Consider the following 27,194-nt stretch of genomic DNA (forward strand, 5'->3'; position numbering starts at 1 on the left):
AAAATCCCAAAAATATAAATACATACAAGTAAAACACCATATGAAAATCTACCAAAAAAAAAAACTTAAAATAATCCTACTGGAAGAAAGTGAAGTTTCAAAATTCGAAATTTATGAGTTCAGGGTTTGAATTTTGAGTCTGTTGGTGTTTTTTGTCTTTCAAATAGTGAGAATTTGAGAATTTTTGTACTTTTAGGTTTAGGGTTTGGTGGAAATTTGTGTTTTTGTTGTAATGTTGCAGTTCATTGTGTATTATTTGGATCCAAATAGATGATTGTTGAAGATAGTTGAAGTAATATACATCTATCTGTAACTATTATATTATTTAATTATACGATATTTAATATAATAATATAATAGTAAAAATAGTATTTTATTTATCAAAACCTCCAAATATTAGATTGTGTGTGAATGTGATGGGGAAAGAAGTTATGATGATAACGCTTATGGTTTGTTTGATCATGGTGAAGCTCAGTTATGCAAATTTGGAAGGTGGGATTATTTTTATTTATTAATTTCTTTATTTGCGAATTATATATGTCTGTTGATTTTTCGGAATATATATTTTGTTAGGTAGGGGTTATTAGGCTGCTAATTCTAGTAATAGAGTATAGTGTTTTGATAATTTGGTGAATTATACACATGTTGTATTTATGTATGATGTATCATCTTGTTCATAACCATCATTAATGATTTAATGATTTATGATAATATGATAAAAGAACCAGTTTTTGAGTTTCTTTTGGTAGTTAGTTGGTAACACTGCTTAGTAACTGTCATTTTTGTTCATGTAATTATATGTACTACCATAGTTTAGTGACATATACCTCGTACGAATTCAATTTTCGGCTTGCACCAAATTACATATTTTGGTTAACTTTGAAACTTTATACACAGGTGATGCTTTGAATAGTCTAAGGAATAATTTGGAAGATCCAAATAGTGTGCTCCAGAGTTGGGATCCGACCCTTGTTAACCCGTGTACTTGGTTCCACGTAACGTGTAACAACGATAACAGTGTTATACGAGTGTTCGTTTAAGTCCCTTTACTCATATTGTATATAATCATTGATTAACACAATTACTAATATAAAAGATTCATAACATAATTATCGACTTTGATTTTTTTTTCTTTCAGTGATTTAGGAAATGCTGCTCTGTCTGGAATTTTGGTTCCACAGATTGGTCTTTTAAAGAATTTGCAGTACTTGTAAGCTTAATAAACTTTGTGATTTTGTATCGACAATTGTGATATTTTTTATTTTGTAAATATGTTATTTGGTTGTTTTTTTACAGGGAGTTGTATAGCAATAACATAAGTGGCCCGATACCTAATGATATTGGTAATTTGACAAACTTAGTGAGCTTAGATCTTTACCTCAACAGTTTTTCTGGACCCATTCCAGTCACTTTAGGGAGATTATCGAAGTTACGGTTCCTGTACGTATTTGTAATAATAATATTGAAATCATATTATTTTTCGATCATGTTCTAATAATCATAATCTTTGTGATACTTATGTAAGGATAGCCGTCTTAACAATAACAGCTTGACCGGTGCAATCCCTATGCAATTGACTAATATCACGTCGTTGCAAGTGTTGTAAGTATTTTGTTCTTCCAGATAAGTTATCTCATTACTTTAGGGTGGCAAAATGGGCAGGTCTCGGGGTTGGGTAACGGGTCAAAACTGATCATTTTTGTGTTGCAGCTTGTTTGTCTAATTTTTTTAAAAAAATTTAATGATTAGGTTAATGTGTCAAGTATGATTACAATTACAGAGTATTGCATTTTAGCTGATTTACTTGGTTTTAGTCGTTTGAGATTGACCCAAACTTTTACGTAGGTTGACATTGCAACCTTTACTGATGTCTGATGACCAGACATGGTCCACCTTCTCATTGTATAACCGTGCAACGTATGACAGTAATTTATTTATTTATTTATTTATTTATTTATTTATTTAGGGATCTATCAAACAATCGTCTCTCAGGATCAGTTCCGGATAACGGTTCCTTTTCACTATTCACACCTATCAGGTATGCTAATATGATGATCTCATTTCATCTTTTTGATGATGTATGACTCCCAAATTTCTAATCACTATCTTTTTTTATTATTATTTTCGTAGTTTTGCAAACAATCTGGATCTTTGTGGCCCGGTTACGGGTCACCCCTGCCCCGGGTCTCCTCCGTTTTCTCCACCTCCACCGTTTGTACCACCACCCCCTATTTCTATACCAGGTAATCACCCCAAAAAATTGTCGTCCATTAATGTTTTTCCAGTGTTTTGGTTTCAATATGATTGTCTTATTATCACTATTAACTATTCACTATATGAATTAAAATGCACAACCAAACACATCTTAAGCTAAGGGCACGTTTGTTTCTTTTTTCTTATTAAGTTCAGTTGTCTGAATGTGAATCAATATAAGATGTCTGTGAGGAATAAGTGATTGATAAATAATTATTGGTTGTTTTATGTGTTGGATAATTGAAATTACCAAATTAACCCTTGTAGTTAAAAGAGCAGTTACTAATAGATTTAATAAAATTATGACCTAAATGTAAATGCATATATATTTGAATTGGATTCATTAAGACGCGTCTTATATAATAAGTCAAAAACTAACACCTTTTAATGACTCCCTATATAAAGTTCCATTATATAAAGTCAATTAAATCAAAATCAAACATGACCTAAATGCTCCATATATTTAGGTGGAAGCAGCGCGACTGGAGCCATAGCTGGAGGGGTTGCTGCTGGGGCTGCGCTACTATTTGCCGCACCAGCCCTTGCATTTGCATGGTGGCGGCGTAGGAAACCACAAGAATTTTTCTTCGACGTACCCGGTAGTCGATTTGCTTACACACACTTTAATAAAAGTTTCATTTTTTAAGGTGTCATTGTGATCTTTTACCTTTCCAACACGTCTGCAGCTGAAGAAGATCCTGAAGTTCATTTGGGTCAACTTAAAAGATTTTCATTACGGGAATTACAAGTCGCTACGGATAGTTTTAGCAATAAAAACATACTGGGAAGAGGTGGGTTCGGGAAGGTATATAAAGGACGATTAGCTGATGGCTCACTTGTTGCTGTAAAACGATTGAAAGAAGAACGTACACCTGGCGGAGAACTTCAGTTTCAAACTGAAGTTGAGATGATTAGTATGGCTGTTCATCGTAATCTTCTTCGGTTAAGAGGATTTTGTATGACACCGACTGAACGATTGCTTGTTTACCCGTACATGGCCAATGGAAGTGTCGCATCCTGTCTGAGAGGTAAAAATGTACAGTAATTTTTATCTTTTTTATTACTATTTTTAGCGGTAAAAATAAAATGTAGTTTTTAGCTTTTTTGTAACTATCATTTGAATAAAAAACTAATTTTTACCTGCTGTCTGAGATGTAAAAATGTAATTAATAGCTTTCTTGTTACTCTTTTAGAGGTAAAAATCTAATTTTTACCTTCCGTCTGATGGGCAGAAATGTAAACTTTAGCTTTTTTTAAACTTTTTTTAGAGATAAACATCAAATTTGTACCTCCAGTCTGAGAGGTAAAAATGTAGTTTTTAGCTTTTTTGTTACTTTTTTTTAGGTAAATAACTAATTTTTACCTCTTGTCTGAGATGTACAAATGTAATTAATAGCTTTTTTGTTACTTTTTTAGAGGTAAAATTTAATTTAATTTTTACCTCCTGTCTGAGGGGTAAAAATGTAATTTTTAGTTTTTTTGTTACTTTTTTTAGAGGTTGATAATTACATGTTTTTACTGTTTGAATGTATTTGTAGAGCGACCACCAAACGAGCCACCGTTAGATTGGCCGACCCGAAAGAGAATTGCGTTAGGATCAGCCCGTGGGCTTTCGTATTTGCATGACCATTGTGACCCGAAAATTATTCATCGTGATGTTAAAGCTGCAAATATTTTATTGGATGAGGAGTTCGAAGCTGTTGTTGGGGATTTCGGTTTAGCTAAATTAATGGATTACAAAGATACACATGTTACTACTGCGGTACGTGGTACAATTGGTCATATTGCTCCTGAGTACCTCTCGACTGGGAAATCATCTGAAAAAACTGACGTTTTTGGGTATGGCATTATGCTTTTGGAACTAATTACGGGTCAAAGGGCGTTTGATCTAGCTCGACTTGCTAATGATGATGATGTCATGTTACTTGATTGGGTAAGCATTTTAACTTTTGCCTAGACATCTTATCATTTCTCCTACCACTTTTAATATAGAGGCGGCTGGAGTGGGTTAGGTAACAGGGTAAATAAGTTTTGGTCAACGTAGATAATATCATATTGGTCCGATGACCCAAAACGCTTTTGTTCAGAGTTACAATTTTCTTGTAAGTAGTTTGTGTCAAATATGATTACAAATAGCACTGTTGTAAATTCGGCCGAGTTGGCCGACGCGTCGGTTTGGGTAATATCCCATCCTGAGTCCTGACTCACCCATAAACACCTAAAAAGTCGGTCAATGCTGAAAAGTCAGGTCAAAGTCGGTATGAGTCGTGCTGAGTCGGTCAAAGTCGGTATGAGTCGTGCTGAGTCGGTCGAAGTCAAAGTTAGGTCGAAAAAATTTATTTTTTACAATTACATTTAATGTCATATATCTGTGTTTTAAATATTTATGTTTTATGCTTGATATATTTGTTACTTAAAGTCAACGTTGGTCAACGTTTGACTCGTCCCAGTCTCGTCTCCGACTCAACTGACTCGTCTCTCAAGGTCTTGACCGACTCGTCCCCAACTCACGACTTTTACTACTTTTAACAAATAGTATATTATTTTAAATCTGTTGATGTTTCAATTTGTGAAGCGTGCTTATATGTATTGCGGATTCAGGTTAAAGGGCTATTAAAAGAGCGAAAACTGGAAATGCTTGTAGATCCAGACCTAAAAACCAATTACATAGATTCAGAAGTCGAACAGCTGATTCAAGTTGCGTTGTTGTGTACACAAGGGTCACCGATGGACCGACCAAAAATGTCAGATGTGGTAAGAATGTTAGAAGGCGACGGGTTGGCTGAAAGATGGGACGAATGGCAAAAAGTTGAAGTTGAGCGTCAAGAAATGGATCTCGCACCGCATTCAACGTCTGATTGGATCCTTGATTCAACTGAGAATCTGCATGCATTTGAGTTATCTGGTCCAAGGTAAATCTCAAGTTAGGAACATCTTTTTCTTTTATGTCTGATAATATGATAATGACTAGTTTATTTATGGTGGTTAAATTTGTGCATAATTGAGTTTGTATTCTGGCAACCACCATAAGATTATAGATATATGAAATGATGGATCGTATGACGGATGTAATTTTGTCGATAAGCTTTAACTATAAATGATTATCAAACACGTCATTTTGTTTCCTGGTTTTAGACGAATGTTTCAACTTGTTTTTTCGTTTGTTTTTCCATGCCATAAAACAGTCTCTGTTGTTATGTAACAAAGGTTACTCGCATATACACGCAGACTTGCGTGAGTGGCCACCGAGTTTCCCAATGAAGCACACCACTCGGGTTCAATTCCTGGCTGTGCCAAATTGTTCAGAAAGGGAGTGTGATCAGAGGGTGCGTATAATGCGCAATTCACCCGGTAACAAGTCTCGCGCTCGGGGGGCTTTATTACCCGAGGGTTTACCTTTATGGGAAGCCGATGTGCTTGTTCATCCTTATTTACTTAAAAAAAAGGTTACTCGAACACCCATTAACACGAATGAAATGAAAAATTATCATATATGTGATTTTTTTATTTATTTTTTATTACTGTGCACTTATATACAATTGAAATGAAACTAATCCACAAAGGGTGTCTTAGTGTCTATACGATAACTACTAAGTAGCTACCTAATTATATCATAAATTCATAGATTCTTGAATCTATTGTTGGCCTTAATTAATCAACTGTACATGGTGTATGACTATTTGGTTTGATGGGGAATACTTTGTTCATTCCTAAAGAAATTATCAGGATCAAAGGCAGTTTTAATCTTCACTAATCTCTCGTAGTTCCCTTTAAAATACTTTTCGCCATAAACCTTCCCAGAATTTAAACCGGCCCCGGTTTTCACACCGATATCAAAATCTCTATAACACAGAAACGCACCTCTCGGATTCTTCGATACATAAGGCGTCATAAATTCATACATTGCCTTCCCTTGATTCAAATTGACTTCAGTCAATTTCGGATCATCCCAATTCAACGAATATTGCATCTTAAACAAGTTCCCTGCTCGGTGTGGAAACGGTGTTGCATTTGCAGGAACTTCACTCATTTTCCCACCGTACGGGTTCAAAACTAGTCCAACTTTATCTAGTTCCATCAACTTGTTGAATACAGCAGTCCAGCCTTGTTTTGGTATCGGGGTTTGTACGTAATCCGACTTCCGTTTTAAGTATTTTATAGTGTCCGGAACTCGGTCTATAAGCGCCTCGGGCTTTGTTTTATTGTAATCCAAGTTGGTCCAATAAAGCGCGGCTTGAAGCCAACTTACTTCGGGACAATCTTCTTTTTTTAAGCCCAATTCCGGAAATGTTTTGCTCATTAAACCTAATAGTCTAGTTGAATCCCCTAGGAAAAGGGACATGAATGTAACTCGGACCGTTTTCTTTTGTTTTTGTGTAATCGGCTGGATTAAAACTCGAATAAATAAATCGGGGTCGATTGTAGGCATTATCGACTGCCATTTAACAAGGGCGTCGATCCCATTTTGTTCTATCGTTTTCTCTATTCGAAAAATGGTGGTAATTTTTGGTACCGGAACTAGTTTCAAGGTGAAAGATAAGATGATGCCGAAACTACTACCACCCGCCCCACGGATGGCCCAAAAAACATCTTCACCCATAGCTTTTCGATCCATTATCTTACCATTAGCATCAACAATTTTAGCATCGATCACATGATCAACGGTTAGCCCATATTTTCGTATCATGGTGCCATAACCCCCACAACTTATATGTCCACCTGCACCAACTGTCTTACATGCTCCGGCCGGGAATCCATGCACCTTACTCTTTTCCCATATTCGATAATATAATTCTCCTAACAAGGCGCCAGCTTGGACAACGGCGGTTTCCGTGGCAATATTAACATCAATCGCACGTAAATTAAACATGTCCAGCATGATGAAGGTTTTTTCGGATGAGGAGTACGAGACTGCTTCATAATCATGTCCGCCACTACGAACTTTTATCTGGGCACCAACTTTCTTAGCGCAGATGACTGTGGCTTGCACATGAGGCTCTTTGGTTGGAGCGACTATGATTGCCGGTTTTGGTGTGGAAGGGATGTTGTAACGAAGGTTTTTGATGCGGTCTTGTAGCGTTTTCGTGTATGTTGTGGAGTTGCCTGTAGGGCTATAAACTACGGAAGATAAAGTTGGGTCGGGTTTAGGTGATTGTGTTGAGAGACATTCGAGAAAGGACTTGTATATTGAATTAGGATCAGTGGAACCTGGCCCCTTTGGGGCAGAAGGTGTCGATCCTGGACCCTTTGGGGCTGAGGGGGTCGATCCTGGTCCCTTTGGGGCGGAAGGTCCAGTTCCTTTAGGAGGAGGTCCAGCACCATTTGAGATAGACAATGAGCTAACCAAGAATACTAGTGGCAAAAGCGTGATCCATGATATAGATGACATGGTTTTCTCGTATTACTGAAGTTAATAATTATCACAACATTCTTGTAGTGATCAAATATATATAGTTGTCGTTGAATCAAGTAATATTCACGAAGCAACCTGGGTAGAAACGTAATTTACTACGTACTAAATTCTTTGCAAATTAATAATTGAATGACTCTTGTTTTATGATATGAATTCTCGATATCGAATTCTTAACAAACTGCCTTCTTGCATATTTACATCCATAGAAAATAGTACAGAAGAATCTAGCATTTGGTAGTGTTTGGTAAATATGATTGAATAGTGTATGAACATAGTAAATGTAAAAATGTTTGGCCAACGTTAGGTTAATATTAAAACGTATCCCCCAATAAATATTTTAAATTTTAATAAAATTCCCAATTTTAAATGGCACCAAATGCGTTGTGTTTAAATGTTGTTTTTAGGCACAACTCACTAGATATGTCATTAACTAGCTTGTTAAATAAATAACAGCAACCAAACAAGAGCTATCAAAACATAATGAGTTTATATTAATAAAAATCAGAAACAAAACTCGAACAAAAAGCAGTTTCTTTTCAAACATAATAGAGAGTTACTTTGAGACGAATAACCAACATAACCATGACAGTTTGGTTGCATTGACCACAGCTTACCTAAATGATCCCAAGAACAAACCCTTGACTTAAGCCTTCACGCGATTGTAGAATTTAAGCTTCTCCTCTGCAGTCTGGAATCGACCATGTCCGAACTTGGATGACGTATCGATGAACTTGAGTTTAATATCTTCCAAGGCCAGTCGAGAGGTCTGAGCAAGAAGCGACTGACGAAGAGTAACGACCCTCTTCTTAGGCCCAACACAACAACCTTTGATCAACAAATAATCATCCTTCACAATACCGTAGTGCGGGAAACCTCCCATTGGAGTTATGTCCTTCTCGGTCCTGATACAATCATGTGTTAGCACCGTTATAAAAACCTCTAAAATTAATCCCCGATTACTCCTTTTTTAACAACAGACCTTTCTGATTTTCCAAAATCAGTTAAACTAATCAGTCAACATAGGTTGATAATTCAAAAATAAGATATGTTGGTCAAAGTCAAAAGTTGGACAACATTTTAAATTGAATGATTTAAACTAAAATTATTGAGTTTTTAAGTAAATGAAAAATAATATTTATGGTTTTAGACAATTACAGTGAAGTTTGGGTTTACGATTATGGTTTTCTTCTATATTTACCCATATAAATTAGAAATTTTTAATTTAAATGCAATGTAAATAATGTTAATCCGATTAATCCCCGAATTCCCGATTACTCCCTTCAAAGTCCCAACCAATTATTCACGGAGTAGCAATTTTTAACAACCTTAGGTGTCAGCCAACATAAAACTTTCACTTAGAATTTATGAGACAAAAAAGCGCAAATGTTAAAAAAATAAAAACCTGTCGAACTCAGTAAGAGCAGTGTGGGACTCCTGTCCGGTCTTTCCAAGTTTGTAAATCTTCTTGTTCATTTCAGTACGGTGATGGTAACCGTTCTGACCAGCTCTGGCAACAGTGTACGAAACTCTAGCAGGATGCCATGCTCCAATACAAGCAACTTTACGCAGACCCCTGTGAGTCTTACGAGGAAGACGGGTGACACCCCAACGGGTCACAACACCTTCATAACCCTTACCCTTGGTTACACCAATGATATCAATCATTTCATCCTTCTGGAAAACAGCATCAATCGGGACCTGCTTTTCGAAAAAGCCATAAGCAAAGTCAACCTTTTGGGCGATTGTTCCACCGTTCACTTGAATCTCCATAAGGTGTGCCTTCTTTTGCTTCAACCCCTTCATTTTCCTTATCTGTGCAAAAAAGGAGTTATGTTACTGACATAGAAACATTATACTCATTTTGAAATAAGTCTAAATAGTCAAAGACATAAACTTTACCTGTGTGTGGGCCAAGACTCTGATAACCGTTGCATACTTTTTCATTTTCTCCAGTTGAGACTGTATGTCCTTTTTGCCCTCATCAGATTCAAACTTCTTGGAGTACTTAGTAAACGCCTTCTTCTTGGATTTGCACCAGTTCTTGTAGAATCTCCTCTTGATATCTTCACTCAAATGTTGAGCCCAAACAGTGTTCAATGATCGAAGACCACGTGGTGTCTTGACGTAAGCCACAACACCAACAATCACCATTGGAGGGGTCTCAATGATAGTAACAGCCTCACATGTCTCCTTCTTGTGAAGCTCTGCAAAACAAATTCATCGTTAGCAGAACATATCATCAAGTCAACTACCAAAAATAAAAAAAATATCAAAAGTAGCGTACTTGATCCAGGCTTCTCGACCTCTCGAACAATATGAGTCATCCCAGCCTTGTAACCCAAGAAAGCGGTTAGCTTGCATGGTTTGGTTGGGTCATCCTTGGGGAAAGCCTTCACTGTGATAAGATATGACATAACATTTAATGAGTGAAAAGTAGATCATAGAAAGTAACATAATCATCATAATCATAGTACACAGGAACATTATCGCTATGTCATGGAGTCAGTGAGTCACAATTCATTAGTGAGCAGATTATAACTACAGCAAGAGCATATCAAAAAGGATATCAACCATACAATTAGAATCGTCTTAAATCATACAGACTTCAGTAAAGTAAAGGTCAAAAAAGAAATGTAAAAAACATAATCGAAATGTCATAAGTCTCAATTCATTATAGAGCAAATTATACCTTTAACAAAAGCATAGTAGAAAATAAACCAGCAACAAAATCAGGATCATCTTACTTAAATCATACAGACTTCAATAAAATGGAGGTCAAAACAGAATTAAATAGATAACTTTGCACACTTTATTTTTCAATGACTAGTTCAATTAAAAAAACAATTCGATGCATACATTTTCAACAGATTATATATTGAATAAATAATTAAAATGTAATGAATTTACCTTTTCCTCTGTGACGAGCAGCACGCTTCCTAGGAAGAAACCCTAGAGAACCATGTCTAGGATGCTCAAATTTCCTGTGCGACATTTTCCTACTTCACCTATTCAAATATTAACTCAAATTAATAAAATAAAATCACAAATTAGAAACAGACCTTATAAAGTGACTAAATCAATTTAATACGTAAACACATGTATATGATTTATATTCAGGAGCACATTACACGTGTGTATACACAACATTTGAACTGATTGCAACATGAAATGCAGCTAATAAGATTGTATAGAATTATATGCTCATGTATGCGCAGATCAACAATAAGGTTTAGAAAATCAATGTTAATAGAATGTATAAGATTATGATAAAAAAAAAAAGTTGAAGAGATGAGAGAACCTGTGAAAGATAGCTGTGCGGCGATGGCTGTCTAAGTGGAAGGATAAAAAAACCCTAGCTTACTTTATATACTGTAACTGTTGCACTATATTTACATATTACACCTTATAGTATTTTAAGTGCATGGAATGGCCCCTAAAGGTTTTTAAAAAATGATGATTTGGGTATGAGCTTTTTTGTAAACACTGATCATTATAATTATGGTTTAATTTGAGTTTAAGTTTAAATTGAGGTTGGTCATAGCCTCTAAACCCTAATTCTCTTCTCAGTCTAATTCTCCTCTATTAAGTGAACGGGTAAACTTTGTACAAAACCCAAGCGTTATGCAATTTTCATTTTCACATGCTCCTCCTACTTTTTATATGACTATTTTCCCTCTCAGCGCCTTATACGACTTTTTTTTTTCCTTACAATTGTTTTTCTTTTTTACTTTAAAGATACTATACATACTTTTTCCCCGCGGGCATTACATTATTCAGATAATTCGTCGACGATCAGCTTTTAACCACCTAGATCTTTCTTGATCCTAGGGTTAGCCACATTATTCGGAGAGTTACAACCTTCAATCCTCCCAAATTGCACTAGCCAACTATTTGATTGATCAAATGGCGTCTTACATAGTTACATGGAACACACAACGATAAGTCTTGCGTTGTGAACCCACCCTTATGGTCCAGTGGTTCACCCCTTTGCACTTGTGCATTAGGATGGGGTCGGAGGTCTCAAGTTACAGTCCCTCCCATTAAAATATTTGTGAGATTTATTTTCTGAAAGCCGGATTTCCCTGGAGAAGGTTTTACCGACCCGTATCCAGGATCCAGGTCCGACCGCCTGCCCCTCGGGATGGTATAAGGTTCGGATTCCTGTAATGCGGTTCGGGTTTCCTTCCCGAAAGCCCATGAATGCGTGGTAAATGAGAGTATTCGATGTCAACAACTTGCCTTTCAAAAAAATAAGTCTTGCGTTTTCACCGAATGTTTGAAGGTTTGTCTTTTTTCTTATAGATTAATTAAATATGTTTCTAAAGGCGAATACACAAACTCATATCACGAATATTTACAAATAGTCTCATCGTTGGACTTCACAACCTCAAGGTCGATGACTATCGATACTGTTAGGCCAATGACTCTTTTGCAATCAGATACTTTTTTATTTCAAATAATTACTATGAATTTGGAAAATCGGGTATTATTTTACTATTTGTGGTCAAAGTACACAAATTGTTCATAGCAATCACGAACTTATTTCACGGTCTGTTATGCGAATATGTTCTTGTCATGGTGATTTTGGGCCTGATAAATAGTTAGACCACCTCTGATACGTTGGGTGCATTTGATGAAACAAAATGACCAAGCGTTGAATGATTCATAATCTGAATACTTCAAAAAATTTGATGAAGTTGCTTGGGAATGACAATAAAGTGTTGATAAACATTTTGAACGAATAATGTGAATGATGTAAAAGTACCTTATCAACCTTTCACATGAAAAATAACTACAACGTGTTTTTGATGTAATTTAAAGAGAAAATTGTGACTACCCGGAAATTTTTGAACAAATTTAAACTTGATCTTTCTATGTTTCCGACACGATAAGCAAAGTCTGTAATATTGAGTCTAAAAATTTTCGAACTGTTTTCATAAACCCATTTGACATTTAATTATTTACGACGACTCACGATATGATTGCTTGTAAATAGATATGCAAATATATGTATATACTAATTGTTAGGATTAATTATATAAATAACTTATGATTAAATAAACGCGTTATTTAAATAAAAAAAATATTAAATGATTGTAATACTCGTTTGATGTTTCGATTGATATTAAGCAAGTTAAATTTAAACTTATGTGATTTTAAAATAAACGGTGATCCGAAAATGAGTTTTATAAATTATAGGCTTATTAATAAAAAAATACTTAGAGCTATTTGCTAAATTTTTACAACCTTTTATATTTTACTTGGAGTGAGAGTGAAAAATAATTTAATTTTTATTTAATAGTTAACGACCGAATTTTATACCAAAATGACGAAAATAAATAAAGATAGTTACTGTAAAAATTTGAGATTTTTCCGAACACTTTTATCCGTCACTAATTTATCAACGGACCACGATATAATACTTTGCGGATCGATAATAATTCAATTACCCGATGGCGTTACTATTATGACCATACTATTATTGATTGATGATTAATATCAATTAGTGTAGTGTTTTCAATTCACACATGTAGTTATTAATTATTATTATAATATTATAATTATATTAGAATTAAATGATATATATATATATATATATATATATATATATATATATATATATATATATATATATATATATATATATATATATATATATATATATATATATATATATATATGTATCTGTGTTTGAGAAAGAATAACGAGACACCCACTTGTGTTACTACTACCTTTATGTTTGAGAAATAAACATGACACAAATCAAATTACTTCCTATATCTCTTACTGCCATTGTTGTGTTTCTACTTCTATTTTGTTCAATACCCACATCATCATCATCAACCAACGAACACATTAAACCACCACCTTTGAACAACACTTTTATTAAACTATCACCTCGCACCTCCTGTTCATCACCATCGATGGTTATTGTTGCTATAGACCGATCACCACAACATCCTTACCATGCTTACCGTCTCAGTTCAACACAAGTACCACAAAACCCAACACTATCGATCACTTCTTGATTCACTTTAGCTGTGAACCACCCTCCGGCTACCACCACCTTATCACCATGAACTTCAAACACCACATTTGGTTTCATTCATGTTAACAACTACCATCATTCATCATCACCAAAACCCACAACTATCTTCTACCACCACCGGAGCATCACTTCCACCACAACACCACGAACAACCATCACGAACCACCTGCATGATTATGGTTTACGCTGCTGCTGCTAGTTGCTGTCTCCGCTGCTTCACGTTCCTGTTTCTGTTAAAAAAAAGTACTAGCTTGGAGGTTCGTGAATCCGAGGCCAATCCTGCATTTGTTCAATATCGTTATATGTATTTTACTACAAAATACAATAGGTGAGTTTCATTTGCTCCCTTTTTAAATGCTTTTGCAATATATATATTTTTGGGACTGAGAATACATGCGCTTTTATAAATATTTTACGAAATAGACACAAGTAATCGAAACTACATTATATGGTTGAATGATCGAAGCCGAATATGCCCCTTTTTAGCTTGGTAGCCTAAGAATTTGGGAACAGACCCTCAAATTGACGCTAATCCTAAAGATAGATCTATCGGGCCCAACAAGCCCCATTCTGGAATTTGGAATGCTTTAGTACTTCGAAATTATCATGTCCGATGGGTGTCCCGGAATGATGGAGATATTCTATATGCATCTTGTTAATGTCGGTTACCAGGTGTTCAATCCATATGAATGATTTTTGTCTCTATGCATGGGACGTATATTTATGAGAAATGGAAATGAAAATCTTGTGGTCTATTAAAATGATGAAAATGATTGATTATGATAAACTAATGAACTCACCAACCTTTTGGTTGACACTTTAAAGCATGTTTATGCTCAGGTTTGAAAGGAATCTTCCGCTGTGCATTTGCTCATATTAGAGATATTACTTGGAGTCATTTATGACATATTTCAAAAGACGTTGCATTCGAGTCGTCGAGTTCATCAAGATTATTACTAAGTCAATTATAGTTGGATATATTATGAAATGATATGCATGCCGTCAACTATCGATGTAATGAAAGTTTGTCTTTTAAAAACGAATGCAATGTTTGTAAAATGTATCATATAGAGGTCAAGTACCTCGCGATGTAACCAAATGTAATGTATTCGTCCAGATGGATTAGGGCGGGTCATGAAAAAAATAACACTAAATATAGGTGCTTAATAGTTAAGAAAGAATTCTGGCTCTGCTTGAACCATTCAGTACCATTTGTCATTCACATATCAGATATTAACGCGCTGAACATTCAACATTCAACGTTGAACCATTCAATTAAGAGGTAAATAAACGCACCGTTCATCTTGAATAATCATGATTTGGGCCGGTTTGGACCTATTTGGCTAGTTGAATTCACGTTTTATATTTTGATTATATTATATGCGGTTTGGCCCATCGGAGTAATGGACTATTAAAGTTGTGTACCTCTGGCTCTAGTTCATGTACGGAAAGTCTCAATGTTTCTCGGTTGTTTTCCACAACTGATATATTTGATTTAAGTGGATGAGATGTGTCATGCTCAAGTAAACAGAGTCGGTAACAATCCCGGTTCATGAATCATTGCACAATATCTGAAACATCCTTGAGAAAACAGAATAAATCGCAATTAAACTATAACATCAATTAACAACCCAAACCGTGGCTTGCAAATAACTTGTTTGACAACGTCATTTTGTTTCATTTAACACATAAACATTAGCTATTGAAAAATCTTGATTGTTAAGCACAAATGAAGCTACAAATGAAGCTACGTATTGTTTCTGCAAGCACTGTTGTAAACGGCGTCCGTTGCTTCCGTTTCGACGTCCGTTGCGGCGTTTTGGTGACTAAACCGTTTCAACCCCGTCCCGTTTTCTTATAAGCCGGTCAACGATCAAAAGTCAGGTCAAATGCAGGAAAAATTGGGTCAACGCCAATCAAAAGTCAGAAATTCTGTTAAAATCAGTCATAAGTCGGTCAAATCAATCAAAATTGACTTAGTTTAGTATTCCATTTTGTATTATACTAACGCTAATAGCAATTATAGGTACAAATTTGTCAACGAAAGTTTTTTAGCTCTATAATATGTGTAAATATATATTTATATATATAAAAGTCAACATTAGTCAACATCCGTTTCGACCCCGTCTCGGCCCCGTTTTTTCCGTTGCGACGTTTTGAGGTCGCTACCGTTTCGGTCCCGTCTCGCGTCTTTTTCAACCTTGTCTGCAAGGACGCACTTAACGTTTCAATTCGTCTGGCCATGAAGTTCGAAAGGCAAGTGTTCAAGTGTGAAACTGTAAATGCAAGTTTTACTTAACATGTACACCCCAATTAGTCCGGGTTTCCTTCAGAGCAGTAGTTGGTCGGTTATGTAACTACGGGGATGAACACGCGGGTGGTTAAATCCCCCTGAGTGATCCCAAACTGATGTAAAAAAAAAAAATTGTACCGAAGTTCAAACTTAGACGACCCTAAAAAATTACACTAATAAATTACTTATACAGAAATAGGATGTAAATTTAAACAAATAAAAATTTCTAAGACGTTAAGTGTAAAGAACAACAATGTTACTAAATTTAACAAATAAACTGCTTATACTTAAAAATGGGAAATTGATGAAAATACACTTTTTTTAAGGCTTCAAACAAAATACATTTTTTTTTTTTTAAATTGCCTTTTTACACCATTCGGTAGACGGGATTTCTGTCTACCAGCTTTATCTGTCGTCTACTACTATTTTTACAAAGTAGTAGACAGTAACAACAAGGTAGTAGACAGCCAATTACAAGGTAGTTGACCGTCTACTGCCTTGTTGTTACTGTCTACTACCTTGTTGTAGGTGTCGACTGATATGTATTATTGGTGTCGACACCTACAACAAGGTAATAGACAATAACAACAAGGCAGTAGACGGTCAGCTACCTTGTAATTGGCTGTCTACCGTTTTGTTCACTGTCTACTACCTTGTTGTTACTGTCTACTACTTTGTAAAAATGGTAGTAGATGACAGATAAAGGTGGTAGAGAGAAATTCCGTCTACTGAATAGTGTAAAAAGACAATTTTTTTTTAAAAAGTGTATTTTGTTTGAAGCCTTAAAAAAAAAAAAAAATGTATTTTGAACAATTTCCCCTAAAAAATATACAATCAGCAATAAACTAAGTCAACCCACATAACAAGTTATGAGCCCAATTTGCATGAAATGAATTGCACCAAATTTTATAAACATATATGCAGCAAATAAACTGATTATGATCAAAATTCAAAATTTAGATTAAAGAACAATTCCTTTATTCAAAAATAAAATATTAAATTATACGAAATTACTACACTTTATGTTCTTGGGATTACAGACAGATTTCATCTACTTTATAATAAGTCTATCCCCTCACAACCCACAAAAATTACCGAAATTTTAAAGAATTAATTAAAATATTTAAGTACACAAAAAAAAGAAAGAAAAAAAAGAAAGAAAAAAAAGAAAAACAATCATTGTATCAGGTCCCAACCCTTTTTTTTATCTACAGACATTCACTGATAAATATTTCAAGAGTTTTGCCTTCTTCTATTTCCTCATTTCTACATCTTCCTTCATCCTCAGTCACAATCCAACCCACAAACTTCTAACACGATTCCGCCCCGAGACAAAAACGGGTTGACCCGAACCCATAACAGAGACAAGATAGAAGCCAGCAGGATAGACCACACAATGAGGATCGTAGGAACATTCGACTGTTTACCCATCATACCTTTAAGGAAAGGGTAAAGATGTAGAATCACCCATATGGCGAAAAACAACCGACCAAAAAGTGGGCCCCATGTTTCGTACCCGTTGCTAATTGCATCCGAAATGCCCACAACTACACCGATTATGTTGAAGATCAAAAGGGTCAATGGCGGGATCAAGATAGTTGTCCATTTGAAGACGTAAAGCTCGGAGAATTCCCCGTCGTCTCCTCCTTTTGACGTAACCGTAAAGTTCGTGTTGACTCCGGCTAAGACTTTTAGAAGACCTTGAAAAAGGGCGAATAGATGAGCCGAAACACCACCGATAACCCAAAACTGCTCGTTTCTCCATAAGTCGTCGATCCCAACTTTTCCCCATTGAATTTCCAAAATACTCGTAACGGCAATCGACAAAAACATGAGCATGAAGAGAATGCTAGCGTAATTGCTTATCTACAAAACACGCCAAAATTCGAAAAGCATTAAAGCAAGAATAACGCTTAAACCAAAATACTCGTATGACATGTATGTTTGTGGTCAACTGGTCAAGGTTGTAAAGTGTAATGTACCGTGTCATGTTTGATCGCGCACTCTGTCACATTTGTAACTCAACGGATACACACACAAACACATATATATAAACACACACACACACACATATATGTTTGTGTGTGTCTGTGTTTTTCACAAAAAAAAGTGAAAAAAACTTTTCCAACGATGAGTAGTGTGTGTGTCTGTGTGTTCACTTGCATCACTTGCAATGTTTTTAAATCATAAGATCTGTTTTAATTTAGTTTGTGTTTTGCATAAAAAAATGAAATTTCAAAAGTTTCTTTTACCTCGGGAACAATAAATTTGCCGGTGAGGAGACAGACGGCAGGAAGTGTACAATACGCAACCAACGGAACGGAAGTTAACGGGTAGACAACGGAGTTAATATATGAAAACCTTTCCAACGGCTTCAAACCGCATCCGTAACCATACCAGATTGGACAATGTCGACTCAGCAAGATTTCAACAGACCCAAGGGCCCACCTAAGAACTTGGTGAAGACGATCGGAAAGATTAATAGGAGCTGAACCCTTAAATGCTGCCCTTTTCGGTATGCAATAAACTGAACGCCAACCGTGGCAATGCATCTTGAACCCCGTTAAGATATCCTCCGTAACTGAACCATATATCCATCCAACCTATATTGTAAATAAAAACATAAACTTTTTAACACACTAAACAGTATAACCAATGTCACAATTAATTAAACAATAAACAAATTTAATACCTCCTTTCCCCATTCAGTCTTATCTTCGTAACCACAACTTATGACATGGATGGCTTCTTTCAAAAGTGACGCTGAGCTGGCACCCGGAGGAACACCGCCGTCTTCCAAAAGCGTTGAAGCGATAAAAACGGGAGACTGGCCGAACTTTTTCTCAAACTTAATTTGAGGCATGAGAGATGACTTCTCGCTATCTATTCCTGTAAAAAAATGTCATTTTAAATTTTTTTATTTCGTCACACTACAAAAGGTTCAAATTGCCACACAAGCCATGTTTGATTTGGACTTAATGAACTTAACAAAATGAAACTTCATATGAAGAGTCATAAATGAGTGTTTGTTTTTAACTTACGAGTATTAAATAAGACGAGTCTTAATACAAAAATTTCAAATAAGTGTGAAACTACATTTTATTCATAACTTTTAAATTTTTTATTAAAAACTGGTTTTAAACGTATAAGTAATTCCACTTTTACTTACTCAGACAGTTTATTCAGCACATAAAGCAAACAATAATATTTCTCACTTATTCCCATAGACATCTTATATAAATTCAAACAACGTGACTTGATAAAAAGGAGAAAAAAACTGGCTCTTAGTGTGCTAAGTATGACTCAATAAGGAAACAAATCAATTTTGGATGCTCTAAAATACAATCTGAACGACTTGTAACCCGTTCAATACGTTCAACCTTGACCAAATTGACTCGTTAGACTTAAAAAAACAAATATGCTCAAATGTAGAGATTATAATATATTGATATTTATGAACAATAAAAGCATTACTTACCTTCAATTCCTTCTTCAATATTCTCTAGCGCGTGAATTTGTGTCTGTGCGTCTTTGTTCTTGCTCTTCTTTGACTTCTCCTTTGACTTTCCTTTTCTAGTCTTCTTTCTCGATGAAAAACAACAACAAAGCCATTTAGGCAGACAATTGCACGTTTTCCCGGGTGCTTTCTTCTTTTTTGGAGCATCATATCCATACAACGCTTGTCTCCTAAACACGCACCCTGTTCCAACGTATATCGGTCCTTGGATCCCATCAAGCCCTTTCATATTAATCTAAAAACATAAACCAGAACCTATAAGTGTGAAGATGACTAGATTTCATAATGATTGACTAAAATAAGTGAAAAGGCACACATACATCGAAGAACACAACATTGCGATTTGAGTATCGATCGTGACGATCAATCCCATCGAATCTTTGAGGAAATTGAACATAGCAAATTTTCTTTCCGGATGTGGGGTCCATCATGAAACACATAGATTCTCTTAGTGCTTTACTATTGTTGATGTAGTGATCACAATCAACATTGAGCATATATGGCGCATTTGAAATAACAGCTGATACTCGGATCTGCACAAAAAACCAGATAAAGTTATAAGCGACCCATTTTATATACCTAAACTTGCCCAGAAATACTTTATCTTCAAGTTATTACATTTTGTTATAAATAATTTGTAACCAAAAAAGAATCAAGAAAAGTTTATATACCAGAGCATTCATGGCACCAGCTTTCTTGTGATGGTCAAATCCGGGCCTCTTTTCACGAGAAACGTAAACAAGACGCGGTAACTCGTTTCCTTCAATGTCGTGGACCCCATTATTCCCGAGAAAAACCTGAATCATTCCGGGATGATCTCTAACGTCGTTCCCGGGCCACGGCGTACCGTCCTGCATTGTCCATCCTTCTTCCGGAACCTTCTGTGCCATTGTTACCAGCCCGTTTATTCTTACCTTGAACTCCTCATAATCCCTCTGAAATTCAAATAGTTAATAGTTTATAACATAACAATATATATTTTATATTATATATATCAATCACCAAAGCAAAAAAAGATAAATGCACTTCTTATTGTGTTAATATTCACAATATGATAAAATAAAAATATAAAAACCGAAAAACATTGGAAAAATTATGCATATTCCGAATGGGTTTGACCTCAAAGTCAATAGTTGTTACCTTCATAGCACGACGTTCACGGACAAACGATGGGTGTACTTTATCTTTAAGATAATCGACCTTTTCTGAAAAGTACCATTCTGGAGCACGTGGTTCTATGTTAAACTTCTTGCAAAATGGGACCCACTTTCTTGCAAATTCAGATGTTTCTGACAGAGCTTCAAATGTAAGCATGGCGGCACCATCGTCAGACACATAGCAAGCAACCTTATCCACAGGATAGTCCACCGCCAGAATCGATAGCACCGTGTTGGCGGTAATTAGTGGCGGTTCTTTCAGTGGGTCCACCGTACTCACAAACACGTCTACGGGAGCCAACTCCGAAGGCTTCCCCTCTTTCTCATACCTAATACAAAAATAAATAAATATATATATATATATATATATATATATATATATATATATATATATATATATATTAACCAACAAAAACTCAGGCATAACTGATGGCGGGAAAACGGGCAGATTGGATAACGAGTCCGATCCGATCTGTTTGGGCCAAAAAACAAACTATTTTTTGTTTTCTTAGTTTAGACTTTACACATCATTGACTTATGATTAAAAAATATATGAGATAAAAACTATAGGTGTAACGCATTTTTAAGTACATTTGGGGTGACCTTGGATCCATTTCCATTATAACTGATTTTTAAATTTGGGTCACTTTGCCACCTTATAAAAATAAGACATGGAAAAGAAAGTCACGTACCTTAAGGAAAGTCTATCAAGATACGTTTCACGCTCAATGGGGCACCATTTTGGGAATTGATCGAGAATCCATGAAGCCGCAAACCAAATCTCGCAAATAACTGATATGAGCCACAAGGCGTACGCATCATTCACGGGATGTAGAATTCTATAGTGAAAGAAAAGACCAAGAATCGCCATACGGACCAATATGACCATTCGATACGGATTTATTTTGCTTGAAGAAATTGGCAACTTTCTTGAAAGTGGTTGCCTTCCTTCATCCATCCTATAGCCACATAAAAGTTCATAAATTTCTAATTAAAATTAGTTACGGAGTATTTTTTTTAAAAACGGATACAATAATATACTATTGCACTAATAAAGTAACAAACTTTGTGTAGTATTTAAAAGATTTGACTTTTAAATCAATCATTTATTACTTGGGCATATCCGGATCATCAACGTCTCCATCGTCATGCCCATTGCCACCACCGTCACCTTGATGCTTAACCATTTGAAGTTTATCATTTTGCCTTTTTCTCCATTCCTCCATTCGATCTTTCCACGCAACCGTTCCGTATCCATAAACCGCCAAGTCTTTCTTGGGATCCATGGGCCGAGGTGGCACTATATAACGTTTAAACATTACAAAATTTATTCCAAGAAAGCTACAAAAGTTAAAAGTTACATCTAATCAAGAAACGAAATACTTACAAGAAACGGACGAAGCGGTATCAGAAAACGGCATAGGATGAACACGCTTTGCCCGATTCATAAAGGGTGGGATGATCAAAGCATGCTTGTCAGCTGAAATCCCATCATCCTACGATAAACGAATATTATCACATCAACTAACAAGAAAAATCCTAAATCTTGAGTGTGATTAGTTGATTTTTATTATTTAACAATTATAATGAATGGCATTATATCACTACCTCTTGACCATAAGTAAGAAGAGGGATATCGGGATTTAAAGTGGCGCCATCGACCTCCGAAGGGGTCGCAAAGCCCGACGCATTAGATTGACCACGACCGATCATGAGGCCTCCTTCATGAACACCATGTGGATCTCTTCTCGAATAGTTTGCAAGATCGAACTCGTTATCCAAATCATCAAATTCCTCCTCATCTTCATCACCATCAACTCTTGGACTCCCTGATCCAACGTATTAATCAAGTTCATTAAAATCTTGAAATCTGACTAAAATTGACCATAAAAAAATGTATGATTTATCTATACCTTTAATTCGTTTGTATCGGGTTTTGCATTGTGGGCAAGATTGATTACCCTCTCTTCTTTCATATTCATAACAAGGTCTACAAATTGGGAAAGCACATTCATTGCAAGCAACAAATGGCTCACCATCAACTGTTATTTCAATCTCATCACCACAAATCTGGCAAATCTGACCACTTAATTCTTTAACAGAAGTCACCTGTTGAAATTAAGCCAAGTTTAAATTCAGATCAATAGTAAGTTTCCATCTTAAGTCAACTAATCAATAGATCCCTAATTAAGATATCATTCTAATCAAAGTTATAACCTTTATTCAACTACCTAATCCATAAAGTAGACCAAATACAAATTGGGAAATGAAATTAATACAAATACAAATTAAAGTCACAAACTTTAAAATCTAGATTGGTTTGCGTGATATAAATCCCAATCCCAATCCCAATCTAACATCAGAACAGTGTTTAATATCCAAAAAGGTAAACTTTTAATAACTATTCAAGGCACCGACAAAATAAATACAGAAAATAATCAATTTGTGCTTAGATTTTAGTCAATTAGTACAAGATTTTGCAAATTAGGAACGAATTAAAACAAGATTTGAAACCCAATTCAGAAAATGACAGATTCAGATTGGGAAATTGAAAATTAGGGATAATTAACTTACTCTTCCAACTTCATCAGCATTGATAAGAACAAATTCATTCCTATTATGAGAACCTGCAACAAGTCTACCTTTGGTATCCATTGAATCTCACCACAATTAATGTACAGATTAAAAACACTTCAAGAAACACACACTAACAAAAACCCACTTCATACACCAAATCTCTTTGAACAAAACCCAAATCCCATCAAGAAAGTAAAAAGCTTTTTTTTTTTTTTTTGCTCTCTCTCTCTACACTTGTGTGTGTTCTTGCTCTGTTCTCTCACTTTCTTAAAAACCCATCAAATAACTAAACCAAACCCACATCATTATTCATTATTCATTATAATAATTATATTATAATCTGATGTGATTGAAAATGACAGGTAAACAACAAATATGTATTATATACGGAATAATAAATAGAAAATATAGAATATAATATATTTTTTACAAAAATAATAAAGTGGGTAATTCAGATTGATTCTTTAATAACCCAGTTGGGGTAGAAGAAGAGATTGATAAAAAAGATAAATAATTGTTTGGGTAATAAATTTATTACGAGAGAAATAGTTGAAATTGAAAGTTCAACGCGTAATATAGAAGGAACACACAAAGACACAGATCGGTTTGATGGATCTCTAGTGAGGTCTTTTTTATGAGTTGTAAATTTGGAGCAAAGTGGGACCCTGGATTGTGGTGGTGAAAGATGGGCCCCACCATATACGGTCGTATTTGTGGATCCGGCCAGGGGTATATTGGTAAATTAGTCAACCCACAAACCCTTTGGGTTAACTGTCGGTGGGGTTTTAAAAAGATTAATTTTTGTTTATGTTTCAAGATTAAATAAAAAATCTTGAAACTTGAAGAGATGTTCGGGGGGTTGTCCGGTGGATAGCGGTGGTGTCGGTGGCGGGGTTTCACCTTTTTCCACAGTGTTTTGGAATTAACGTGGGTAGAAGTTTGTGTATACACACAGTAAAACACACGCATATATGGATGTTTACATAAGATGTTTTTGTTTGTTTTTCTCTCTCTTTTTTTACATATTAAAAAGATGATTAAAAGATGAGTATTATATCTCCTTATTAAAAAATAAAACTCGCAATAGAATGATTCACAACAATCAGTGTTAGCCATCCGTTAAACTCATTAGCTAGCAAATAAGTTTCATTAGCCAATCAACATCAACATGAAAAAACCCTAAAATACTCTTAACTTAGATAGTCCAAAAAAAAAAAAAAAAAAACACACACACACATGCGACTCTTTATTGTTAAACTCGGTGCCCTAAATTAATTTACCATAAATCGTTCATATCTACAAAGAATTGAACTATAATCGATCATCATCTTAATAATACCATCCGTGTTTAAGCAATATCGTCGATTTCAGACTTCCACACCAAATCGACAACAAAAATTATGTAGCACAATTGTATCATTTTCGTTTCATTTAAACTATTTAGTTACATCGATTTGTGATTTCTTATCAAATGTGTTGGTTTTAGATTTAACAACTATATTGCAGTAGTCTATGCAAAGATGTTACTGGTCTATAATGCACACAATGTGTTCGATAAAATGTCTAAATGAGATTTGCTTAAAATTTACAGGTGTTTATCTTCATTTTACGATCATTTATCAAATATGAGTAGACTTTATTTTGTAACAAGTTGTGTAATTTTAGCTTTTTCTTTTTTTGTGTAGTTTTGATGTTGAAAGTGAGGAAGGTGGTGATGGACACATGAGTGTTGATGCATCGAAACAGCCGGTTACAATTAAACAACCTGAAACCGAGTAGGCCTTGAGTGCAGCGAATGGACTGTTTTTTGAAGTTGCAATGATCAGTAACACACAATCGCATTACTCCGTATGTCGTTTGCATCATTTGATTTTAAGGTTGATTATGATTCGTTTGTAATTTCTGAGTATCGGATGTAAAGAATGACTTCTACACACCTTATTGGTTATATAATCTATATAGTAATATAAAACTCTAAAATAATGATGTCATCATTAAACTAATTACCCTTTAATTTTCATAATGATGATGTCATAATTATATATTAATTTAATTAAAAAAATAATACGAAGTCTTTTATAAAAGGAAATATTAATCTCGCCTAAATTGTAATTTTAATTATCTAAAAAAAATTAAAAGGCATTTATTATTATTAACAATTATTATTATTATTGAAAATACAAATACTCAACTTTGAGCGAACTTTATTATTATTATTTACTTTTAATATAATAATTATAATTATAGAGTCTTTTTACGAAATTAATTACGTTACATATGTATGCGAAAATACATCTCTATATATTTGTAAAAATAACGACAAGTTTCTTAGTCAAACGGGTCATTAAAATAAATGATTTTAGCATTTACATTCACTTAATACCTAAAACATGTCATTAAATTGTTTCGTTTAAACAAACCCGTAATTTCACGGGTAATTTCACTAGTTGTAATATAAAAGCAATTTAAAGCATGTGCATATCAAGATATGCAGTATTCACAACTGCGCATTCATTTGAGTACAGGTGTTTTCATTTAATTTTCATGGTTGGTTAGAGATTATGTTACGGTTATTTAGTCCTCGCAAAAGTGAATATGGAAAAATGAAAAGTGAAATTGCACTTAGGTGGCATACACTATAACAAATATAAGAAGGTACTACATGTCGTTGTATATTTGTTGAAATGTCCCGTTCATATTGATTATAAACGTTCCATATTAATTGATTTCGTCGCGAGGTTTTGACCTCTATATGAGACGTTTTTCAAAGACTGCATTCATTTTTAAAACAACCATAACCTTTATTTTATCTATAAAGGTTTAAAAAACATTACGTAGATTATCAAATAATGATAATCTAAAATATACCGTTTACACACGACCATTACATAATGGTTTACAATAAGAATATATATTACATCAAAAATAAGTTTCTTGAATGCAGTTTTTACATAATATCATACAAGCATGGACTCCAAATCTTGTCCTTATTTTAGTATGCAACAGCGGAAGCTCTTAATAATCACCTGAGAATAAACATGCTTAAAACATCAACAAAAATGTTGGTGAGTTATAGGTTTAACCTCTGTATTATCAAATCATAATAATAGACCACAAGATTTCATATTTCAATATACATCTCATACATAGAGATAAAAATCATTCATATGGTGAACACCTGGTAACCGACATTAACAAGATGCATATAAGAATATCCCCTATCTTTCCGAGAAATCCTTCAGACATGATAAAAACGAATTCGAAGTACTAAAGCATCCGGTACTTTGGATGGGGTTCGTTAGGCCCAATAGATCTATCTTTAGGATTCGCATCAATTAGTAGATCGGTTTACTAATTCTTAGGTTACCAAGCAAAATGGGCATATTCGGCTTCGATCATTCACCCATATAATGTAGTTTCATTTACTTGTGTCTATTTCGTAAAACATTTATAAAACTGCATGTATTCTCATCCCAAAATATTAGATTTTAAAAGTGGACTATAACTCACTTTCATAGATTTTTACTTCGTCTAGAAGTAAGACTTGGCCACTGGTCGATTCACGAACCTATAACAAATATGTACATATATATCAAAGTATGTTCAAAATATATTTACAACACTTTTAATACATTTTGGTGTTTTAAGTTTATTAAGTCAGCTGTCCTCGTTAGTAACCTACAACTAGTTGTCCATAGTTAAATGTATAGAAATAAATTGATATATATATTATCTTGAATCAATCCACGACCCAGTGTATACACGTCTCAGGCTAGATCACAACTCAAAGTATATATATTTTTGGAATCAACCTCAACCCTGTATAGCTAACTCCAACATTACTGCATATAGAGTGTCTATGGTTGTTTCAAATAATATATATAGATGGGTCGATATGATATGTCAAAACATTTGCATACGTGTCTATGGTATCC

General features: G+C 34.7%; 4 protein-coding genes across 4 annotated transcripts; 1 reads left to right on the forward strand and 3 right to left on the reverse strand.

The window, feature by feature from the left end:
• Positions 1–73: 73 nt before the first annotated feature.
• On the forward strand, positions 74–5,376 carry LOC139850404 (somatic embryogenesis receptor kinase 1). The gene is made up of 11 exons (XM_071839982.1): positions 74–492; positions 898–1,030; positions 1,139–1,210; positions 1,297–1,440; positions 1,531–1,602; positions 1,967–2,038; positions 2,131–2,243; positions 2,721–2,852; positions 2,940–3,281; positions 3,792–4,186; positions 4,855–5,376. Exons 1-11 carry the CDS (start codon positions 417–419, stop codon positions 5,167–5,169), a joined length of 1,866 nt encoding a protein of 621 aa, XP_071696083.1. The 5' UTR covers positions 74–416; the 3' UTR covers positions 5,170–5,376.
• A 553-nt stretch (positions 5,377–5,929) lies between these two features.
• On the reverse strand, positions 5,930–7,642 carry LOC139848447 (berberine bridge enzyme-like 21). Its single transcript, XM_071838179.1, has one exon. The coding sequence runs from the start codon at positions 7,640–7,642 to the stop codon at positions 5,930–5,932; it is 1,713 nt and encodes a 570-aa protein (XP_071694280.1).
• A 492-nt stretch (positions 7,643–8,134) lies between these two features.
• On the reverse strand, positions 8,135–10,997 carry LOC139850509 (large ribosomal subunit protein uL3z). The gene is made up of 6 exons (XM_071840081.1): positions 10,965–10,997; positions 10,574–10,671; positions 9,951–10,061; positions 9,566–9,870; positions 9,069–9,478; positions 8,135–8,568 (listed from the first exon to the last, which is right to left on the reverse strand). Exons 2-6 carry the CDS (start codon positions 10,656–10,658, stop codon positions 8,310–8,312), a joined length of 1,170 nt encoding a protein of 389 aa, XP_071696182.1. The 5' UTR covers positions 10,659–10,671; positions 10,965–10,997; the 3' UTR covers positions 8,135–8,309.
• Positions 10,998–16,972: 5,975 nt separating this feature from the next.
• LOC139850403 (cellulose synthase A catalytic subunit 2 [UDP-forming]-like) lies at positions 16,973–23,451 on the reverse strand. The gene is made up of 13 exons (XM_071839981.1): positions 23,257–23,451; positions 22,596–22,791; positions 22,291–22,511; positions 22,070–22,178; positions 21,796–21,982; positions 21,375–21,641; positions 20,666–21,011; positions 20,197–20,460; positions 19,846–20,058; positions 19,487–19,760; positions 18,701–18,897; positions 18,261–18,611; positions 16,973–17,874 (listed from the first exon to the last, which is right to left on the reverse strand). The coding sequence occupies exons 1-13, from the start codon at positions 23,335–23,337 to the stop codon at positions 17,293–17,295; spliced, it is 3,288 nt and encodes a 1,095-aa protein (XP_071696082.1). The 5' UTR covers positions 23,338–23,451; the 3' UTR covers positions 16,973–17,292.
• Between the last annotated feature and the right edge of the window lie 3,743 nt (positions 23,452–27,194).

The sequence above is a fragment of the Rutidosis leptorrhynchoides genome, chromosome 5 (genome assembly GCF_046630445.1).
Source record: "Rutidosis leptorrhynchoides isolate AG116_Rl617_1_P2 chromosome 5, CSIRO_AGI_Rlap_v1, whole genome shotgun sequence".
NCBI classification, from domain to species: Eukaryota; Viridiplantae; Streptophyta; class Magnoliopsida; order Asterales; family Asteraceae; genus Rutidosis; species Rutidosis leptorrhynchoides.